Source organism: Pelobates fuscus, chromosome 6, assembly GCF_036172605.1.
Source record: "Pelobates fuscus isolate aPelFus1 chromosome 6, aPelFus1.pri, whole genome shotgun sequence".
Classification (NCBI taxonomy): Eukaryota; Metazoa; Chordata; class Amphibia; order Anura; family Pelobatidae; genus Pelobates; species Pelobates fuscus.
In genome coordinates this window covers 187,453,852-187,471,575 of record NC_086322.1, presented here as the reverse complement: position 1 = coordinate 187,471,575, position 17,724 = coordinate 187,453,852, and the positions used below count along the sequence as shown (strand labels likewise).

The 17,724-nt window shown below is 43.8% G+C and overlaps 1 protein-coding gene across 1 annotated transcript in view; it reads right to left on the bottom strand.

The window, feature by feature from the left end:
• Window positions 1-586: 586 nt before the first annotated feature.
• Window positions 587-17,724, bottom strand: part of LOC134614604 (alcohol dehydrogenase 1-like) — a 59,514-nt gene continuing 42,376 nt past the window's right edge. Inside the window, exons 7-8 of the mRNA XM_063458580.1 lie at window positions 8,451-8,589; window positions 587-736 (exon numbers count right to left, since the gene is read on the bottom strand). Of these exons, the coding sequence (XP_063314650.1) occupies window positions 712-736; window positions 8,451-8,589 (164 nt within the window). The 3' untranslated portion in view covers window positions 587-711. The remainder of the gene's footprint in view (window positions 737-8,450; window positions 8,590-17,724) is intronic.

Genomic DNA, 17,724 nt, shown 5'->3' with positions numbered 1-17,724 from the left:
ATTTTTCTGCAGAAAGAACTGGATATCTTCATCAAGGTAAGGCACAACCTATACATGTTACAATGAATGCAACACTGCATTACCTTGCTTACGTCAGTGATTTCAACCACCTTCCTACGATGTGAATCCAAAACAAAGGGATGCAGGTGCAGGCACCTGTAGGACCCAACTAAGGGCTTTATTTAATAAGCTTTCTAAATGATTCAGTACTATAACCACTACAGCCAACTGAAGTGGTTATGGTTCCAGGACAGCTGTCCTACCAATGTTATTTGTCAAACTTAGACCTTGATTCAATAGTGTTAGAAAAACTTTCTAGATGATTTATATACAGAAGTCACTATTGAAGTTATTAGGAAAGTTTTTCTAACAGTGTTGAATCATGTGGAAAGCTTATTAAATCAAGGCCTAAGTTTGACAAATATCATTGGGAGGTTTAGCACCATAACCACTTTGGTGGGATGTAGTGGGTATGGTCCTTGGGGGGTTAATTTAATAAATATCCACCGTATATCAAATTAAAAAAAATATAGAGAAGAACTCCAAGGTGCCTACCCTACTGAAATGATCACAGTATATAAACTAATATGACACAAATAGTTTATTTTGATTTACCAATAGTTGATTATAAGAATGTTTTCAGATTATTAATCAATAAGTTGTGCTGTGTAAGGTAGCTGTAGAATTAATATTGAACCATTCATTGGTTTGTTAGAATGTTAATATTGTCCGAATGCTGTAAAAAAAAAAAAAAAAAAAAAAAAATAGCATCAATGAAACAATACATTTGCCAGTGATACATTTCAGTATATCAACTTATTAAAAGGAAGTGGTAGGCACAGTAAATGCTTCATCTCATTAAAGCAGTTATATTACTTGTAGTCCCCTGGCTCCATCTTCCCATTCCATGTAAAAGAACACTATAGCTTTATGAATGCAAATCTGTATTTCAAATGCTATAGTGTCCTTGTCCTTAGTCAGAAATAGGTGCCCAGCTGTTTTTAATTTTTTTAAAAAAAGATTTACCGTATATACTCGAGTATAAGCCGACCCGAATATAAGCCGAGGCCCCTAATTTTACCCCCAAAAACTGGGAAAACTTATTGACTCGAGTATAAGACTAGGGTGGGAAATGCAGCAGCTACTGGTAAATTTCTAAATAAAATTAGATCCTAAAAAAATTATATTAATTTAATTTTTATTTACAGTGTGTGTATATAATGAATGCAGTGTGTGTATATAATGAATGCAGTGTGTGTGTATGAATGCAGTGTGTGTTTATAATGAATGCAGTGTGTGCGTATGAATGCAGTGTGCGTATGAGGGTGCAGTGTGTGCGTATGAGGGTGCAGTGTGTGCGTATGAGGGTGCAGTGTGTGTGTGTATGGGTGCAGAGTGTGTGTATGAGTGCAGAGTGTGTGTGTGAGTGCAGAGTGTGTGTGTGAGTGCAGAGTGTGTGTGTGCAGAGTGTGTGTGTGTGAGTGCAGAGTGTGTGTGTGAGTGCAGAGTGTGTGTGTGAGTGCAGAGTGTGTGTGTGAGTGCAGAGTGTGTGTGTGAGTGCAGAGTGTGTGTGTGTGAGTGCAGAGTGTGTGTGTGAGTGCAGAGTGTGTGTGTGAGTGCAGAGTGTGTGTGTGAGTGCAGAGTGTGTGTGTGAGTGCAGAGTGTGTGTGTGAGTGCAGAGTGTGTGTGTGTGAGTTCAGAGTGTGTGTGTGAGTGCAGAGTGTGTGTGTGTGTGAGTGCAGAGTGCGTGTGAGTGCAGAGTGTGTGTGTGTGTGTGTGTGTGTGTGTGTAGAGTGTGTGTGTGTGTGTGTGTAGAGTGTGTGTGTGTGTGTAGAGTGTGTGTGTGTGTAGAGTGTGTGTGTGTGTGTGTGTGTGTGTGTGTGCGCAGAGTGTGTGTGTGTGTGAGTGCAGAGTGTGTGTGTGTGTGATGCAGAGCCTTGGTGGGGGGTGGGCATTTTAATATATTTATTATTATTTTAAATTTTTTTGTTATATATTTTTTTTTATTACTATTTTTATAATTATATTATTATTATTTTAATTTTTTTGTTATATAATTTTTTTTATTACTATTTTTATTATTGTATTATTATTTTCATTTTTTTTGTTAAATTATTAATTAATTTATTTTTATTACTATGATACATGTTTTTTGTTCCCCCTCCCTGCTTGCTAGCGTGCCAGGGAGGGGGGCTCCTTCCCTGGTGGTCCAGTGGCATTGGCAGTTCAGTGGGGGGCTGTGGGGGCTGCAGAGATCTTACTTACCTCTCCTGCAGCTCCTGTCAGCTCTCTCCTCCTCCGCGCCGTCCGGTCAGCTCTTCTGTCAGCTCACACTGTAAGTCTCGCGAGAGCCGCGGCTCTCGCGAGATTTACACTGGGAGCTGACCGAGGTGCTGAACGGACGGCGCGGAGGAGGAGAGAGCTGACAGGAGCTGCAGGAGAGGTAAGTAAGATCTCTGCAGCCCCCACAGCCCCTGTCTGTATTATGGCAATGCAAATTGCCATAATACAGACTATTGACTCGAGTATAAGCCGAGTTGGGGTTTTTCAGCACAAAAAATGTGCTGAAAAACTCGGCTTATACTCGAGTATATACGGTAGTTACCTTTTTCCAGCATTGTAGGTCCCTCTGAGCGGTCATCAAAGACAGGGCTTTATTTGCCATGAGGCAAACAAGGCATTTGCCTAAGGCGGCACTTTCAGGGGGACTGCAATAAACTCTGCCCTAACAGCCCAGACAAATGCCTTCTTTGCCTAATGTCCTGGGAGACGCAAAAGGTGGTCAACTGGCCACCTTAGGGACCCCCCAAGGCATTTAGCTACTCATAGTGTACGTGGGAGGCGAGGGAGCGCTGTCCGCGCGCCCTTCTATGATGCAGAGAGCTGGAATATGACGACACTCCGGCCCAGGCAGTGGCAAGAGAGCAGGGAAGGAAGAGCTCAGTTTCTTCACCGCCTGCATTAAGCGCCTGCCTGTCCACCCAGCCAGTCATGCCAGCAGAAGCCAGCAGCGCCAGCAGAGCCAGCGAGGAGCCTGCCAGCACAGCCAACAGCCCCAATAGAGCCAGCAAGGAGCCTGCCCGCTCGCCCGCCCGCCCGCCCAGCAGCAGTCAGGGTCCATTCTAGCTCTCCCAAAGGAAGGGAGGCTGGGTGGATTTAAGTTAAAAAAAATAATAAAATAATTGGTGAGTGAATGAGAACATTTGTGTGTCTGTGTGTGCGGCTGTCAGATAGTGTGTGTGTGTGTCAGCGAATGAGTGTGCGTGTGTGTGTGGCTGTCAGTGAGTGTGTGTGCGCGGGTGGCTGTCCATGAGTGTGTGTGTCAGTCAGTGAGCGTGTGTGTGTCAGTCAGTGAGTGTGTGTGTGACTGTCAGTGAGTGTGTGTTTGTTGCTGTCTGTCAGTGAGTGTGTGTGTGTGTGTGCCTGTCAATATATGTGTGTGAGAGTGTGTGTCTGTCAGTGTGTGTGCCTGTCAGTGTGTGTGTCTGTCAGTGTGTGTGTGTCTGTCACTGAGTGTCTGTCAGAGAGTGTCTGTCAGAGAGTGTCTGTCAGAGAGTGTCTGTCAGAGAGTGTCTGTCAGAGAGTGTCTGTCAGAGAGTGTCTGTCAGAGAGTGTCTGTCAGAGAGTGTCTGTCAGAGTGTGTGTGTGTGTGCTTGTCAGTGTGTGTGTGTGTGTTTGTCAGTGAGCGTGTGTATGTTTGTCAGTGTGTGTGTAACTGTCAGAGAGTGCGTCTGTGTCTGTCAGTGTGTGTCTGTCAGTGTGTGTGTGTCTGACAGAGTGTGTCGAATCAGTAAGGATGTTTGCGTCAGTGTGGGTCTGCCAGTGAGTGTATGTCAATGTATGTGTTAATGCATTTGTCAGTCACATTTGCATTTGTCAGTCAAAAAAGTGGCCTTGAAACAAAGTGGTGGGTCAAATTTAGATTAGCGGGTTGCCCGAATTTAGTTGTGCCCAGGGCAGCACAAATCCAAAATACACCATTGATCACAGAGAAGGCATGGCCCTCCTTCTCATATGGCAACATTGGAGACATAAAGTGAATGTGCTGTGTGAGATAAACGTGCAATCAAACTTACCCATAGGAATGGATTGAATCATTGTGACTGAGTTTTACGCAGACTTAACTTTGCAATGTAAACTTTTCAGTTTCTAAGAATCTGCAATGTTTTACATTGCACGGTTAAAAGGACAGGGACAGGGCACCTAGACCACTTCATTGAGATTAAGTTATCTGGGTGATGATAGTGTCCCCTAATGCTAAACCAGAGTATCTGTGCTGCTCAGTCTAAAGAGGAAGCAATATCCAAAACAGTCATGGAACGATAGTGTCAGCTTACTCTCTCAAGCTCTCACACCGCGCTGTTGCTGAATGAATTGGTATGGCTAAGAAAGTGTGTACTATCTGCCTTACCCATACCTCCAATGGGGGGCTGGGCTCTGGATCCTCATTAAGAGGATAAAATGGTTATCGTGCCTAGCGTGTCTTTGTAAAGGGTGCCTGGAGTCTCCTGCGACTGTTCCTGGATTTAGTGTTAAACCGTTTTCTAGCAGCTGTACACTTAAAAAGGGCCCTATAGCAGGCATTACACTTTATTCTAGCCATACCAATTCATACCAATTCATACTAGAAATTAGCCCTTTGATAAGCGGTTAGTGGACAATCACACTTGCTCACTGCATGTTCAGGCTTATGCGACCTCAGTAGTTTAAGCTGAGCACTCTTGTTTATGATTAAAACTTTAAAATGGTTTCAAAAGTTTAATGGGAGGATGGAGCCAGGGAATTCCTGACACTATAACCACTTCAATAAGATCAAGCAGTCACAGTGTCTACAGTTTCCCTTAACGAACAACAATAGTGTATGTAACAATAACCATCTTTTAACATGAGAGAGAGAGCAGCTCACTTTATCTCTCAAAGTATTCCTTCACATAGTATATTAGTAACGGAGGGGAATGTGGGGTAGAGAGTGAAAGACGATAGCTACAAATAGTGGCTATCGTCTAGATAGCTACAAATAGTGGCTATCTCCCATCATTCTCAGTCACGCCAGGGCAAGTATTTTCATTTGCTGCTTAGACTGACAGATCCCACAAAGCACAGTGCCACATCCATCACACTGTACAATATGTTTGTTTTTTTTATTGTAGAGTGTGATGTTACACCATTTTAAAAACATGCTCCATGTATGCAAAGGGTCTTTCATGAGAAATAACTCTCCTCGAGCATTGCCATATTTTGTTGTGTTACATCCTGGACAGGGACATATTAGCCGCGAGGCATCAAGGCATTTGCCTTGGGCGGCACTTTCCAGGGGGCGGCAAAAAAAGCTGCCCCCAAATATGCAGGCAAATACCTTGTTAGCCTGGCGGCATTCGGCTAACTAAAAATCCAGGCGGGCGGGTGGTGCTGGCGAGGGACACTAATTAGTGAGCTCTCTGCTCAGCTCCCTCGCGTGCCGCAGAGTGATGACTGGCATCACTCTGCGGCGTGCGAGGGAGCTGAGCAGAGAGCTCACTAATCAGTGCTCCCTCGCCAGCGCCGCCCGCCCAGCAGCCCAGCAGCCACTGGACCCCAGGGAAAGGGAGAACCCCCCCAGCATTCCCAAAGGGGGGTTTAATTAAAAAAAAAGTGAGTGTGTTAATGTGAGTGAGTGAGTGTGTGTGTTAGTGTGTGTGTGTGTGTGTGTGTGTGTCTGTTAGTGAGTGTGTGTGTTGTCTGTTAGTTTGTGTGTGTGTGTGTGTGTGTGTGTTAGTGAGGCTGGGGGGCTTGATTTAAAAAAGAAAAAGTTTTGTCATGCCTAGGGCAACACAAAACCAGGGTACACCACTGATCCTGGAACTAAAAAGTATAATTTAATTTACAAAATATACATTTGAAATATACATTTATAATTTCATTATAGAGGAAAATTACAATGTTCTTATACAGGAGAAGCCTGGAAATTTGCAAGCCAACCAGTCACAGTGTACTGAAGGTTCTTCATATCAACAGAAGCATTTAAAAGTATTTTCTATTTGAAGAGTTTTTACCCTCCAGTTAGTGGGCTATGTGGTTTGGATTCAATTTTTTTAAAACAAACTTATACAGACTGCAATATATTTGTGCTTTTATTCATGTTTTCTGCAAATTAGCAAATTGGTCTTAATATGTTTAAATGCATATTAACTTGGCTATCAGAAGTAATGCTTAATGTATGCCTTGTTGCCTTGTTGCCTTGTTGACTATTCCTGACAACCAGTAAAATAGTGGTTGATATATATATATATATATATATATATATATATATATATCCTAGAACTCTACAACAATAACAGCCAACAACCAGATATTAGTAATAAACTCCACCATATGAAATGACAAGGGTGTATCCCTACAATACACATTTAGCAAACTGCAAATGTTTAAATCACAAAGAATTTATAGGTGATGGTGGGTTAACACAACCATTTCAAGGTGTTAAATCATATAGAATGTAAGCTCGATTGAGCAGGGTCCTCTTCAACCTATTGTTCCCGTACGTTTATTTGTAATTGCCCTATTTATAGTTAAATCCCCTCTCATAATATTGTTAAGCGCTACGGAATCTGTGGGCACTATATAAATGGCAATAATAATAATAATAATAATAATAATATCCACATATGACATCACATCCATATGCGATAACAACAGCATATAAGGTGGGAAATAAATTGGGTTTTTAAGTAGTATTGGTTAATAGATATAACTTTTAAACTGTTGTGAAATATTTATTTTAAAGGAACACTAAAGGCTGACCCAATAATTTTAAAAACATGCTGGCCCCCACTTGCCACCTTAAAAAGATCATAAACTCGCCTCCATTCCAGCACCACACAGGTGCTGGTTCCGCCCTGGTCCACCTCCTTGGCTGAGATAATCAGAATTGACAATCTCAGCCAATACAATGCTTTCCTATGGCAAAGCACTGGATTGGCTGAGATTGTCAATTCTAATGATCTCAGCCAAAGAGATGGGGTGGGAGTAGTGCCAAACGCTGCACTGGCCAAACAGCATTTCCTCATAGAAATGTATTCAACCAATGAATCTCTAAGAGGTAAATTCAGTGACTCCATACAGAGACACTAAACTGTGGAGACACTAAACATCAGTGCTACAAATTGTGCAGCACTGACCCAAAAAGCAATTCTAGTGGCTGTCTAAGTGAGGTGAGAGGTGTTACTAGGCAGTTATATATAAATGAAAATGCCTGCAGGGACATACCAGACTACATTAAGCTGTTGTTGTTCTGGTGACTATAGTGTCCCTTTAAGAAATTTTTTTTGGTGTATAGGAATAAATTGTTTTTAGGACAATTAGATACTGAGATAATATTTATTATAAGATACCCCCATCAATTGAAATGTAAAAATGATAAGATTAGGTGATTAATCCCTAGCTTTTTAGAGTGTTATTTGTTATGAATTGTATGAGGATCAATGCAGGTTTTAACTATATTAATGTGGAGAATATGTATGCATCCATTTTTGCAAGTGGATAAAACGCAATATGTGAATCATTAAGGTAAATAGTATTATGAGCAGGACGTTTAATGTAGGTAAAAGGACAATTAATGTGCGGAAAAACAGGATGTTTAATATAGATAATTTCACAGAGTATTAAGAACAGCGGACACTTGAATGACAGTAATTATCCCGAGCATGCGTAATCTATTTAAACTGAAAAGGAGGTAGTGATGAACACTTTGATAAAGCCCAATAGGCATGTTATCACATAACACATCATCATGCAGAAATATCCATCTGATCTCTGAAACCTCAAGTAGGTCTGGGCAGCTAGAGTGAGCCGGAAGGCGGGAGTGGAACGTTTGTTGTGTATTTAAAGGCTGAAGATCTTTGTGCCTAGGTGCTTTAAAACCCTTTAAGGACACATGACGGAAATATTCCGTCATGATTCCATTTTATTTCAGAAGTTGTGTCCTTAAAGGGTTAATTGGGTTTAAAACCAGTAAACGTTCCACCAACAGTAGTGTAAGCTTATGTAATCTTTGTTTTTTGAAATGCATGTTAATAAAGGGAATTATTATTTTTATTTTTTTGACACATCGAATTGAGGAAGTCTTCAGCAATTTAAGGTCACTGCAAGTTAAGTTTGATATTATGCATATTTTATCTCTACACATTAAAATGGAAAAGGTGCATGTGTAGGTGATATATTCACATATCCAACTTATATCTGTTGTTTGCACGTGTGTGGAATAATTGACAAACTCAGCTTTGTTTTTTGTGAATAGTATAAAAAAGATTATATAAAGTGAAGATATTAGTTAACACCTTGCATTAGTTGTGTTAACCCACCATCACCTCTTGATTGTGGATATATGCTCAGAATGCTTGTCAGATAATTTAGTTATATTGCCATATTTACTGACATACTTCCATATAAATGTGAAGAAATAAATACCGTACCTATTTCCTTTGTGCAAAAGATCAAATCCCTCATTGATTTTCTCTAAAGGTAGTCTGTGTGTCACCAGCTTATCCAGGTCAAACTTTTTTTCCATATAATCCGTAACCAATTTCGGGACAGAATCCTTAGATTTCCAACCTAAACACCATATTTACAAGGTTAATAACAAGACATATATAATCAAATTACATCAATCATTCATTCCTTAGGTAATTTCAAGTCAAGTTTCAAGTGACACAACATTTGAATGCATTTACCCTCTGCACCATTCCACTCATTTCTTCAAATGATAGCCTGCCTTAAACTGTTGATTTCTAACAGAGAACCTAACAAACCTCATTGAGTGTTCCTACATAGGAACTTTTATTAAAATTGAGTATTGTGTGAATGTGTTATTATAACTATAATAAGGGGAAAACACATGAATTACCAACTCTAGTATTCACAAGAATGCACTCATTTGTTCAACTCATAGAAGTTGGTGTCATAATGTATTAGGATTTCTTCCTACAGAAAGTTTAGTGGTTGCAACTTAATATTTGTCACACATCCATTAGGCTTGTCAGTATGAAAAAAAGATTAAAGAAACCACTGTGGTAGTCCGCAGAAGTGGCCAAAATAGTAAAAATAAATAAAAGTTAGCATTTAATGTAATTATATAATAAAAAAAAAGAGTGAGGAAAATTGACAGATCTATAAGATTAGGCAAAAAGCAAGTTATAAGAGCTTCCAAATCACACACAGAAGAGAAAATAGCCTAGTCAGTAAAAAAAAGGGGACAAAACATTTTAGATACATAAATGAGAAAAGGAAAGTGAAACAAGGGTTAGTTAGATTAAAAACAAATTAGTCATTTGTTACATGTGAGTTTACAGAGGAAGAAGTTCTATTTCAACTGTCAAAAGTAAAGACAAATAAATCGATGGGGCCCAATGAAACACACCCAGAGTTATTAAAAGAGCCTAATGGTGTACTAGGAAAACCATTAACGGATTTATTAATCCAATCATTGTTAACGGGAGTAGTCCCAGAATATCGAAAATTAGTGACTGTTGTGGCTATTCTCAAGAAAGGTAGTAGGGAGGAGTCGGGTAACTATACGACAGTAAACCTTACCTCAGTAGTGGGGAAAGTAATGGAAACCATGTTAAAGGATAGGATTGTTGAACATTTACTACATGGAAGTCATGCCAAAGTAAATGTATTGATTGTCTATTGTGTAACTAAAATAATAGATCAGGGTGGTGCAGTAGACATTGCTTACCTAGATTTCAGTAAGGCTTTCGACACTGTCGCACTTAGAAGGCTTATCAATAAACTGCAATCTTTAAGTTTGGATTTCAATATTATTAAATGGGTTAGGCAGTAGTTGAATGACTGGCAACAGAGGGATGTAGTCAATGGAGTATATTCAAAGCAAGGTCTTGTTACCAGTGGGGTACCTCAGGGATCTATACTTGTACCCATACTCTTTAATATTTCTATTAGTGATATTGCAGAAGGTCTTGACAATAAGGTATATCTTTTTGCTGATGATACAAAGATATGTAACAGGGTTGATGTTCCAGCAGGGATAAGCTAAATGGCAAATTATATAAATAAACTAGAAAAATTGTCAAAGCTGTGGCAACTAACATTTAATGTGGATAAATACATAAAAGATAATACATCCTGGACATAAAATCCCAAGGGCAGAGTATAGAATATTTGATAGGGTCCTAATCTCAACATCTAAAGGAAAGGGATTGAGGGGTAATTATTTCAGATGACTTAGGCAGGCAGTGTAATAGAGCAGCAGGAAATGCTGGCAGAATGCTTGGTTGCATAGGGAGAGGTATTAGCAGTAGATAGAGAGAAATGTTCATGCCATTGTACAGAACACTGGTGAGACCTCACTTGGAGTATTGTACGCAGTACTGGAGACCGTATCTTCAGAAAGATTTTGATACTTTTGAGAGAGTTCAGAGAAGGGCTACTAAACTGGTTCATGGATTACAGGATACAACATACCAGGAAAGGTTAAAGGATCTTAACATGTATAGCTTGGAGGAAAGATGAGACAGGGGGGATATGATAGAAACATTTAAATACATAAAGGGAATCAACACAGTAAAGGAGGAGACTATATTTAAAAGAAGAAAAAACAGCACAACAAAAGGACATTAGAGGGGCAACGGTTTAAAAATAATATCAGGAAGTATTACTTTTCTGAGAGGGTTGTGGATGCATGGAATAGCCTTCCAGCTGAAGTGGTAGAGGTTAACACAGTGAAGGGGCTTAAGCATGCATAGGTTAAGCATAAGGCTATCCTAGCTATAAGATAAGGCCAGGGACTAATGAGAGTATTTAGAAAATTGGGAAGACTAGATGGGTCGAATGGTTCTTATCTGCCATCACATTCTTTTTTTTTCATATTCTTTATTAGGTTTTTGGTCATATTTGTACAACATATACCATAACGCTTACAAAACAAACATATACTAACAAGTGTAGAGCTAAATTATTTGTCTTTTTTACTGCCAAGAAACGGGAGATTAGGGGAGAAGCCTTGAAATACAATCTTTACCATGGTGAACATGTTTAGGGTAACTAATCAAATTATACATTCTCTTTTATACTTGTTAACCATTGATCCCATATATCATATTTATTTTGAGTCTAAAATGTTAATACCGACCTCTTTTTCCATTTGAATTATTAGTTGGGTATATGCTTTCTACCATTTCTGAATACAAACAGAAATAGTGTGCAGCACTAATTAGTAATACCACAAAATAAAATATAATACATGCACTATGGTGGTGTATATACCCAATCAAACCACACACAAATGTACCCCAAGTACATACAGGATCAGATGGTAGCCAGAAGTCAAATATTGTAAAATTCAGTAGTACATCCCATTTCTGAAAATCTGTATTGGGTGATGGTGTTTATAGATGGTAATCCCAAGGGTATTCCTCTGTATGAAGCTTGTTCCTCAAAGTAAATGGTGTAGAACAGGCACACAAATTAGAAATCAAGTATAAGCATTTATTTGTAGAAAAATATAAAAATCTTACATTAAAGTAACAATGATGCCGTTCACAGGTAGATACCATAAGCACAACGCGTTTCGACGAACTGGCTCGTCTTCCTCAGGTGCAACAATAAATTACAAGCTTCAAATGCATATAAATAAAAAATAGCGCAGGAAACGGGTACTTCCAAACCGCGCCCTTTGCCCAACAACCAATCGGCAATGGATTTGCTCGTTCTTCTTTGATCCTATCCGGTTACTGTAGTCGCGGCTGTTTTACTTCCGGCTTTCGGTACTTTGCGTTTCACTTCCGGGTTTTGTGCGTTCCACGGATGGCCAATCATGTTCTCTATGCGTTCCACAGGTCGCGAATACAGTCTCTGGATGCAAAAACTGTGACAATCACAGCTCAAACCATATATGTCCATAATAAAAGGTCCATGAATAAAATAAAAGGGAAAAAATATATGTATAGTAATTATAAAAATAGACACATGTATAAAACAAGAGTATCTAATACCTATATAATATGGATGTAGAAAGGATCTTAAAGTTAGATATAATTATACATATCAAAATCGATATTTAACCCCTGGGGAGAGAGGGTTTCCAAATCGAAGATCCATCTCATTTCTGTTTTATTGAGGATCTTCAAATGGTCACCCCCTCTCCAAGGTTTTAGAACCTTCTGAATTTCCATAAAGTGCAATGCTTTTGTGTCTCCATTATGTTTTTGGTGTTTATGAGCAGATACAGAATGGGTTAAAACCCCATTCTGTATATTTCTTAAATGTTCGCCAATTCAAATTTTCAATGGTCGGATAGTTCGCCCCACGTATTGCAAACCACATATACACGTTAATAGATAGATGTGGCAAAACCAACTTCGCCACTGTGAACTGGAGAAGCCTGGTTGCCCGCCTGCTGCCTTTGGACTATGGACCAGACTTTATGGGAATGTGATACCCCAGATAGCTATACCATGGAGCCTATTCATATAATGAAAGACTATGTCTGTGTGTTATGTGTAAAAAGTAACTTTCTGTATTTTAAAGTGTTTTATGTCTTTCTGTAACCATGTGGTTAATGGAGTCTGTCTCTGTGCTGGGAGGTAATTGGATTACTTCTTCAGCACAGAGAAGGAAGCTGGAAAGCTAGGGGTTTTAAAAGATACTTTACTAACTTTTGAACCCCTGGTCTGATCCATGCCATTTTTTAATATGTTGTTCCCCTGAATGATTGATTGAGGATACGTATTTTCATGTGAATGTGATGTATGGTTTTAAAGTTATGAAAGTTGTGTAAAAGTATGTTTTAAACTGTATGCATAATGGGATTATGTGTCACACTAAGGGGAGGGGGATGTGTGGGATGTAACATCTATGTCATTGGTTCTTTGATGCCTCCCCCTGGGTGTGGCCTGTATGTGTACTCTTGTAATAAAAGCCGGGCTGGATGAGCCAGTCCAGAGTTCCTGTTTTACCCTCAAAGCGATGTGTCGTCTCGTTCTTTGGGGGAATTGGATTGTATGCTGACTGCCAGGAGTGTAAGCGGATGGTATGCTTTTCCTGTTCAGCTGATTCCAGAGTTCGTGTGTTTCCAGTTCGGGAGTTGGAAGATTCGTACAGTTTGGAGTTCGGGAGAGTGGTGTTTGCAGTAGCTGCCTGTGCATCTGTAAAGGGGGATATCGCCTAAACTGGGTTTTATCCTCTTGTAAGTGAAACGGTCCGTTACAATTGGTGGCAAGCGGCGGGATCGTTCCTACAGCCAGAAGGACAGCTACAGAACACCAATTCCTTGGAGTTACAAATTGAGGGCAACGTTAGCACTCGTGCAGCGCCCCTGGCAGCAGAGGTATCCAGCGACTTGGAGCAGACAAGTATGGAAGGATCTGACGCTGAAGATTATGGGCTGGCCGAGGTGAGGCAGCGAGTGGCCCAGTATGGGGGTTATGTATCCATGGAAATATTCCAGGGGATCTGGAACAAGGTCATGGCTAAGCGAAACTCAAGGATGGACGGAGAGTATGCTCAGCGGAAAGAGTGTTACAGCAGCAGAGTAGAGGCTGCATCCGAGGAGGTTAGCCATCTTCCCCTGAGGCGGCAGTGTGTAACCCAGGAAGCTAAAGGTGCCGTCCTTCCTCCCCAGCGGCAGAGTAAATCCCAGGGAGCTAAAGGTGCCATCCTTCCTCCCCAGCGGCAGTGTGTGTCCCAGGGAGCAGAAGGTGCCGTCCTTCCTCCCCAGCGGCAGTGTGTACCCCAGGGAGCTGAAGGTGCAATCCTTCCTCCCCAGCGGCAGTGTGTTTCCCAGGGAGCTGAAGGTGTCGTCCTTCCTCCCCAGCGGCAGTGTGTACCCCAGGGAGCTAAAGGTGCAATCCTTCCTCCCCAGCGGCAGTGTGTATCCCAGGGAGCTGAAGGTGCCGTCCTTCCTCCCCAGCGGCAGTGTGTAACCCAGGGAGCTGATGGTGTCGTCCGTCCTCCCCAGCGGCAGTGTGTAACCCAGGGAGACGAAGGTGTCGTCCTTCCTCCCCAGCGGCAGTGTGTACTCCAGAGAGCTGAAGGTGCAATCCTTCCTCCCCAGGGGCAGTGTGTACCCCAGGGAGCTGAGGGTGCAATCCTTCCTCCCCGGCAGCAGTATGTACCCCAGGGAGCTGAGGGTGCAATCCTTCCTCCCCAGCGACAGTGTGTACCCCAGGGAGCTGAAGGTGTCGTCCTTCCTCCCCAGCGGCAGTGTGTCCTGCAGGGAGCAGAGACCGTCAGTCTCACACCCCAGCAGCAGGACAAAATAATGAAAGGGGAGACAGCTGGTCCCCCTCTCCACCAGCATAGAGATTGTCAGGGAGAGGAGCCTGTTAACCCCTCTCCCCAGCGGCAGTTGACAGTCCAGAGAGAGGAGCTTGTTACACCCTCTCTCCAGCGGCAGCCGAACCCATCAAGGGGAGATGTCAAACCCCACAACTGTGCAGATGGGACCGTAGTCTCTGCACTTACCGCACAAGGGGTAGGGACGGTCGGTCCTGTCCCCCAGCCACAGAGCGGTGTATCCAAAGGGGAGACAGTCGGTCTCCCCCTCCGGCAGCCGAGCTATGCACCTAAAGGGGAGACAGTAAGTCTCCAGGAACCAGGCTCCAACCAGACTACTCACGTGGTAGTGCTGGCACCAGGACAGAGTACCGCTGGTCTCTGCCCCCTCAGCAACCCACCAAGGCAGCCTACCAGTCCCCCACACAGCCGTGGTGCGGCACCTGAACCTGGACAAGATTCTCCCTCACCCAGGTGTAGTAACTGTTTATTGTGGATGGGCTGCTCTGCGGTTTCTGTTTTGTGGGTGGGTTGCTGGACTAACCAGGGCACTGACCCTGTTAGTCTAATTGGTAAAGGGGAGAATTGTGGCGAAACCAACTTCGCCACTGTGAACTGGAGAAGCCTGGTTGCCCGCCTGCTGCCTTTGGACTATGGACCAGACTTTATGGGAATGTGATACCCCAGATAGCTATACCATGGAGCCTATTCATATAATGAAAGACTATGGGAAAGACTTTGGCTCCATGGCAATTGTACTGTGTGAATAGGATCTGCGCGCTATTCAGTAGTTTTGTGCGCTCAGATCCCAGCTATCTGGGGATATGTGAAATGTCTGTGTGTTATGTGTAAAAAGTAACTTTCTGTATTTTAAAGTGTTTTATGTCTTTCTGTAACCATGTGGTTAATGGAGTCTGTCTCTGTGCTGGGAGGTAATTGGATTACTTCTCCAGCACAGAGAAGGAAGCTGGAAAGCTAGGGGTTTTAAAAGATACTTTACTAACTTTTGAACCCCTGGTCTGATCCATGCCATTTTTTAATATGTTGTTCCCCTGAATGATTGATTGAGGATATGTATTTTCATGTGAATGTGATGTATGGTTTTAAAGTTATGAAAGTTGTGTAAAAGTATGTTTTAAACTGTATGCATAATGGGATTATGTGTCACACTAAGGGGAGGGGGATGTGTGGGATGTAACATCTATGTCATTGGTTCTTTGATGCCTCCCCCTGGGTGTGGCCTGTATGTGTACTCTTGTAATAAAAGCCGGGCTGGATGAGCCAGTCCAGAGTTCCTGTTTTACCCTCAAAGCGATGTGTCGTCTCGTTCTTTGGGGGAATTGGATTGTATGCTGACTGCCAGGAGTGTAAGCGGATGGTATGCTTTTCCTGTTCAGCTGATTCCAGAGTTCGTGTGTTTCCAGTTCGGGAGTTGGAAGATTCGTACAGTTTGGAGTTCGGGAGAGTGGTGTTTGCAGTAGCTGCCTGTGCATCTGTAAAGGGGGATATCGCCTAAACTGGGTTTTATCCTCTTGTAAGTGAAACGGTCCGTTACAATTGGTGGCAAGCGGCGGGATCGTTCCTACAGCCAGAAGGACAGCTACAGAACACCAATTCCTTGGAGTTACAAATTGAGGGCAACGTTAGCACTCGTGCAGCGCCCCTGGCAGCAGAGGTATCCAGCGACTTGGAGCAGACAAGTATGGAAGGCTCTGACGCTGAAGATTATGGGCTGGCCGAGGTGAGGCAGCGAGTGGCCCAGTATGGGGGTTATGTATCCATGGAGATATTCCAGGGGATCTGGAACAAGGTCATGGCTAAGCGAAACTCAAGGATGGACGGAGAGTATGCTCAGCGGAAAGAGTGTTACAGCAGCAGAGTAGAGGCTGCATCCGAGGAGGTTAGCCATCTTCCCCTGAGGCGGCAGTGTGTAACCCAGGGAGCTAAAGGTGCCGTCCTTCCTCCCCAGCGGCAGAGTAAGTCCCAGGGAGCTAAAGGTGCCATCCTTCCTCCCCAGCGGCAGTGTGTGTCCCAGGGAGCAGAAGGTGCCGTCCTTCCTCCCCAGCGGCAGTGTGTACCCCAGGGAGCTGAAGGTGCAATCCTTCCTCCCCAGCGGCAGTGTGTTTCCCAGGGAGCTGAAGGTGTCGTCCTTCCTCCCCAGCGGCAGTGTGTACCCCAGGGAGCTAAAGGTGCAATCCTTCCTCCCCAGCGGCAGTGTGTATCCCAGGGAGCTGAAGGTGCCGTCCTTCCTCCCCAGCGGCAGTGTGTACCCCAGGGAGCTGAAGGTGCCGTCCTTCCTCCCCAGCGGCAGTGTGTACCCCAGGGAGCTGATGGTGTCGTCCGTCCTCCCCAGCGGCAGTGTGTAGCCCAGGTAGCTGAAGGTGCAATCCTTCCTCCCCAGCGGCAGTGTGTATCCCAGGGAGCTGAAGGTGCCGTCCTTCCTCCCCAGCGGCAGTGTGTACCCCAGGGAGCTGATGGTGTCGTCCGTCCTCCCCAGCGGCAGTGTGTAACCCAGGGAGACGAAGGTGTCGTCCTTCCTCCCCAGCGGCAGTGTGTACTCCAGAGAGCTGAAGGTGCAATCCTTCCTCCCCTGCGGCAGTGTGTACCCCAGGGAGCTGAGGGTGCAATCCTTCCTCCCCGGCAGCAGTATGTACCCCAGGGAGCTGAGGGTGCAATCCTTCCTCCCCAGCGACAGTGTGTACCCCAGGGAGCTGAAGGTGTCATCCTTCCTCCCCAGCGGCAGTGTGTCCTCCAGGGAGCAAAGACCGTCAGTCTCACACCCCAGCAGCAGGACAAAATAATGAAAGGGGAGACAGCTGGTCCCCCTCTCCACCAGCATAGAGATTGTCAGGGAGAGGAGCCTGTTAACCCCTCTCCCCAGCGGCAGTTGACAGTCCAGAGAGAGGAGCTTGTTACACCCTCTCTCCAGCGGCAGCCGAACCCATCAAGGGGAGATGTCAAACCCCACAACTGTGCAGATGGGACCGTAGTCTCTGCACTTACCGCACAAGGGGTAGGGACGGTCGGTCCTGTCCCCCAGCCACAGAGCGGTGTATCCAAAGGGGAGACAGTCGGTCTCCCCCTCCGGCAGCCGAGCTATGCACCTAAAGGGGAGACAGTCAGTCTCCAGCAACCAGGCTCCAACCAGACTACTCCCGTGGTAGTGCTGGCACCAGGACAGAGTACCGCTGGTCTCTGCCCCCTCAGCAACCCACCAAGGCAGCCTACCAGTCCCCCACACAGCCGTGGTGCGGCACCTGAACCTGGACAAGATTCTCCCTCACCCAGTTGTAGTAACTGTTTATTGTGGGTGGGCTGCTCTGCGGTTTCTGTTTTGTGGGTGGGTTGCTGGACTAACCAGGGCACTGACCGGCAGGAGGTCAGGTACCCTGTTAGTCTAATTGGTAAAGGGGAGAATTGTGGCGAAACCAACTTCGCCACTGTGAACTGGAG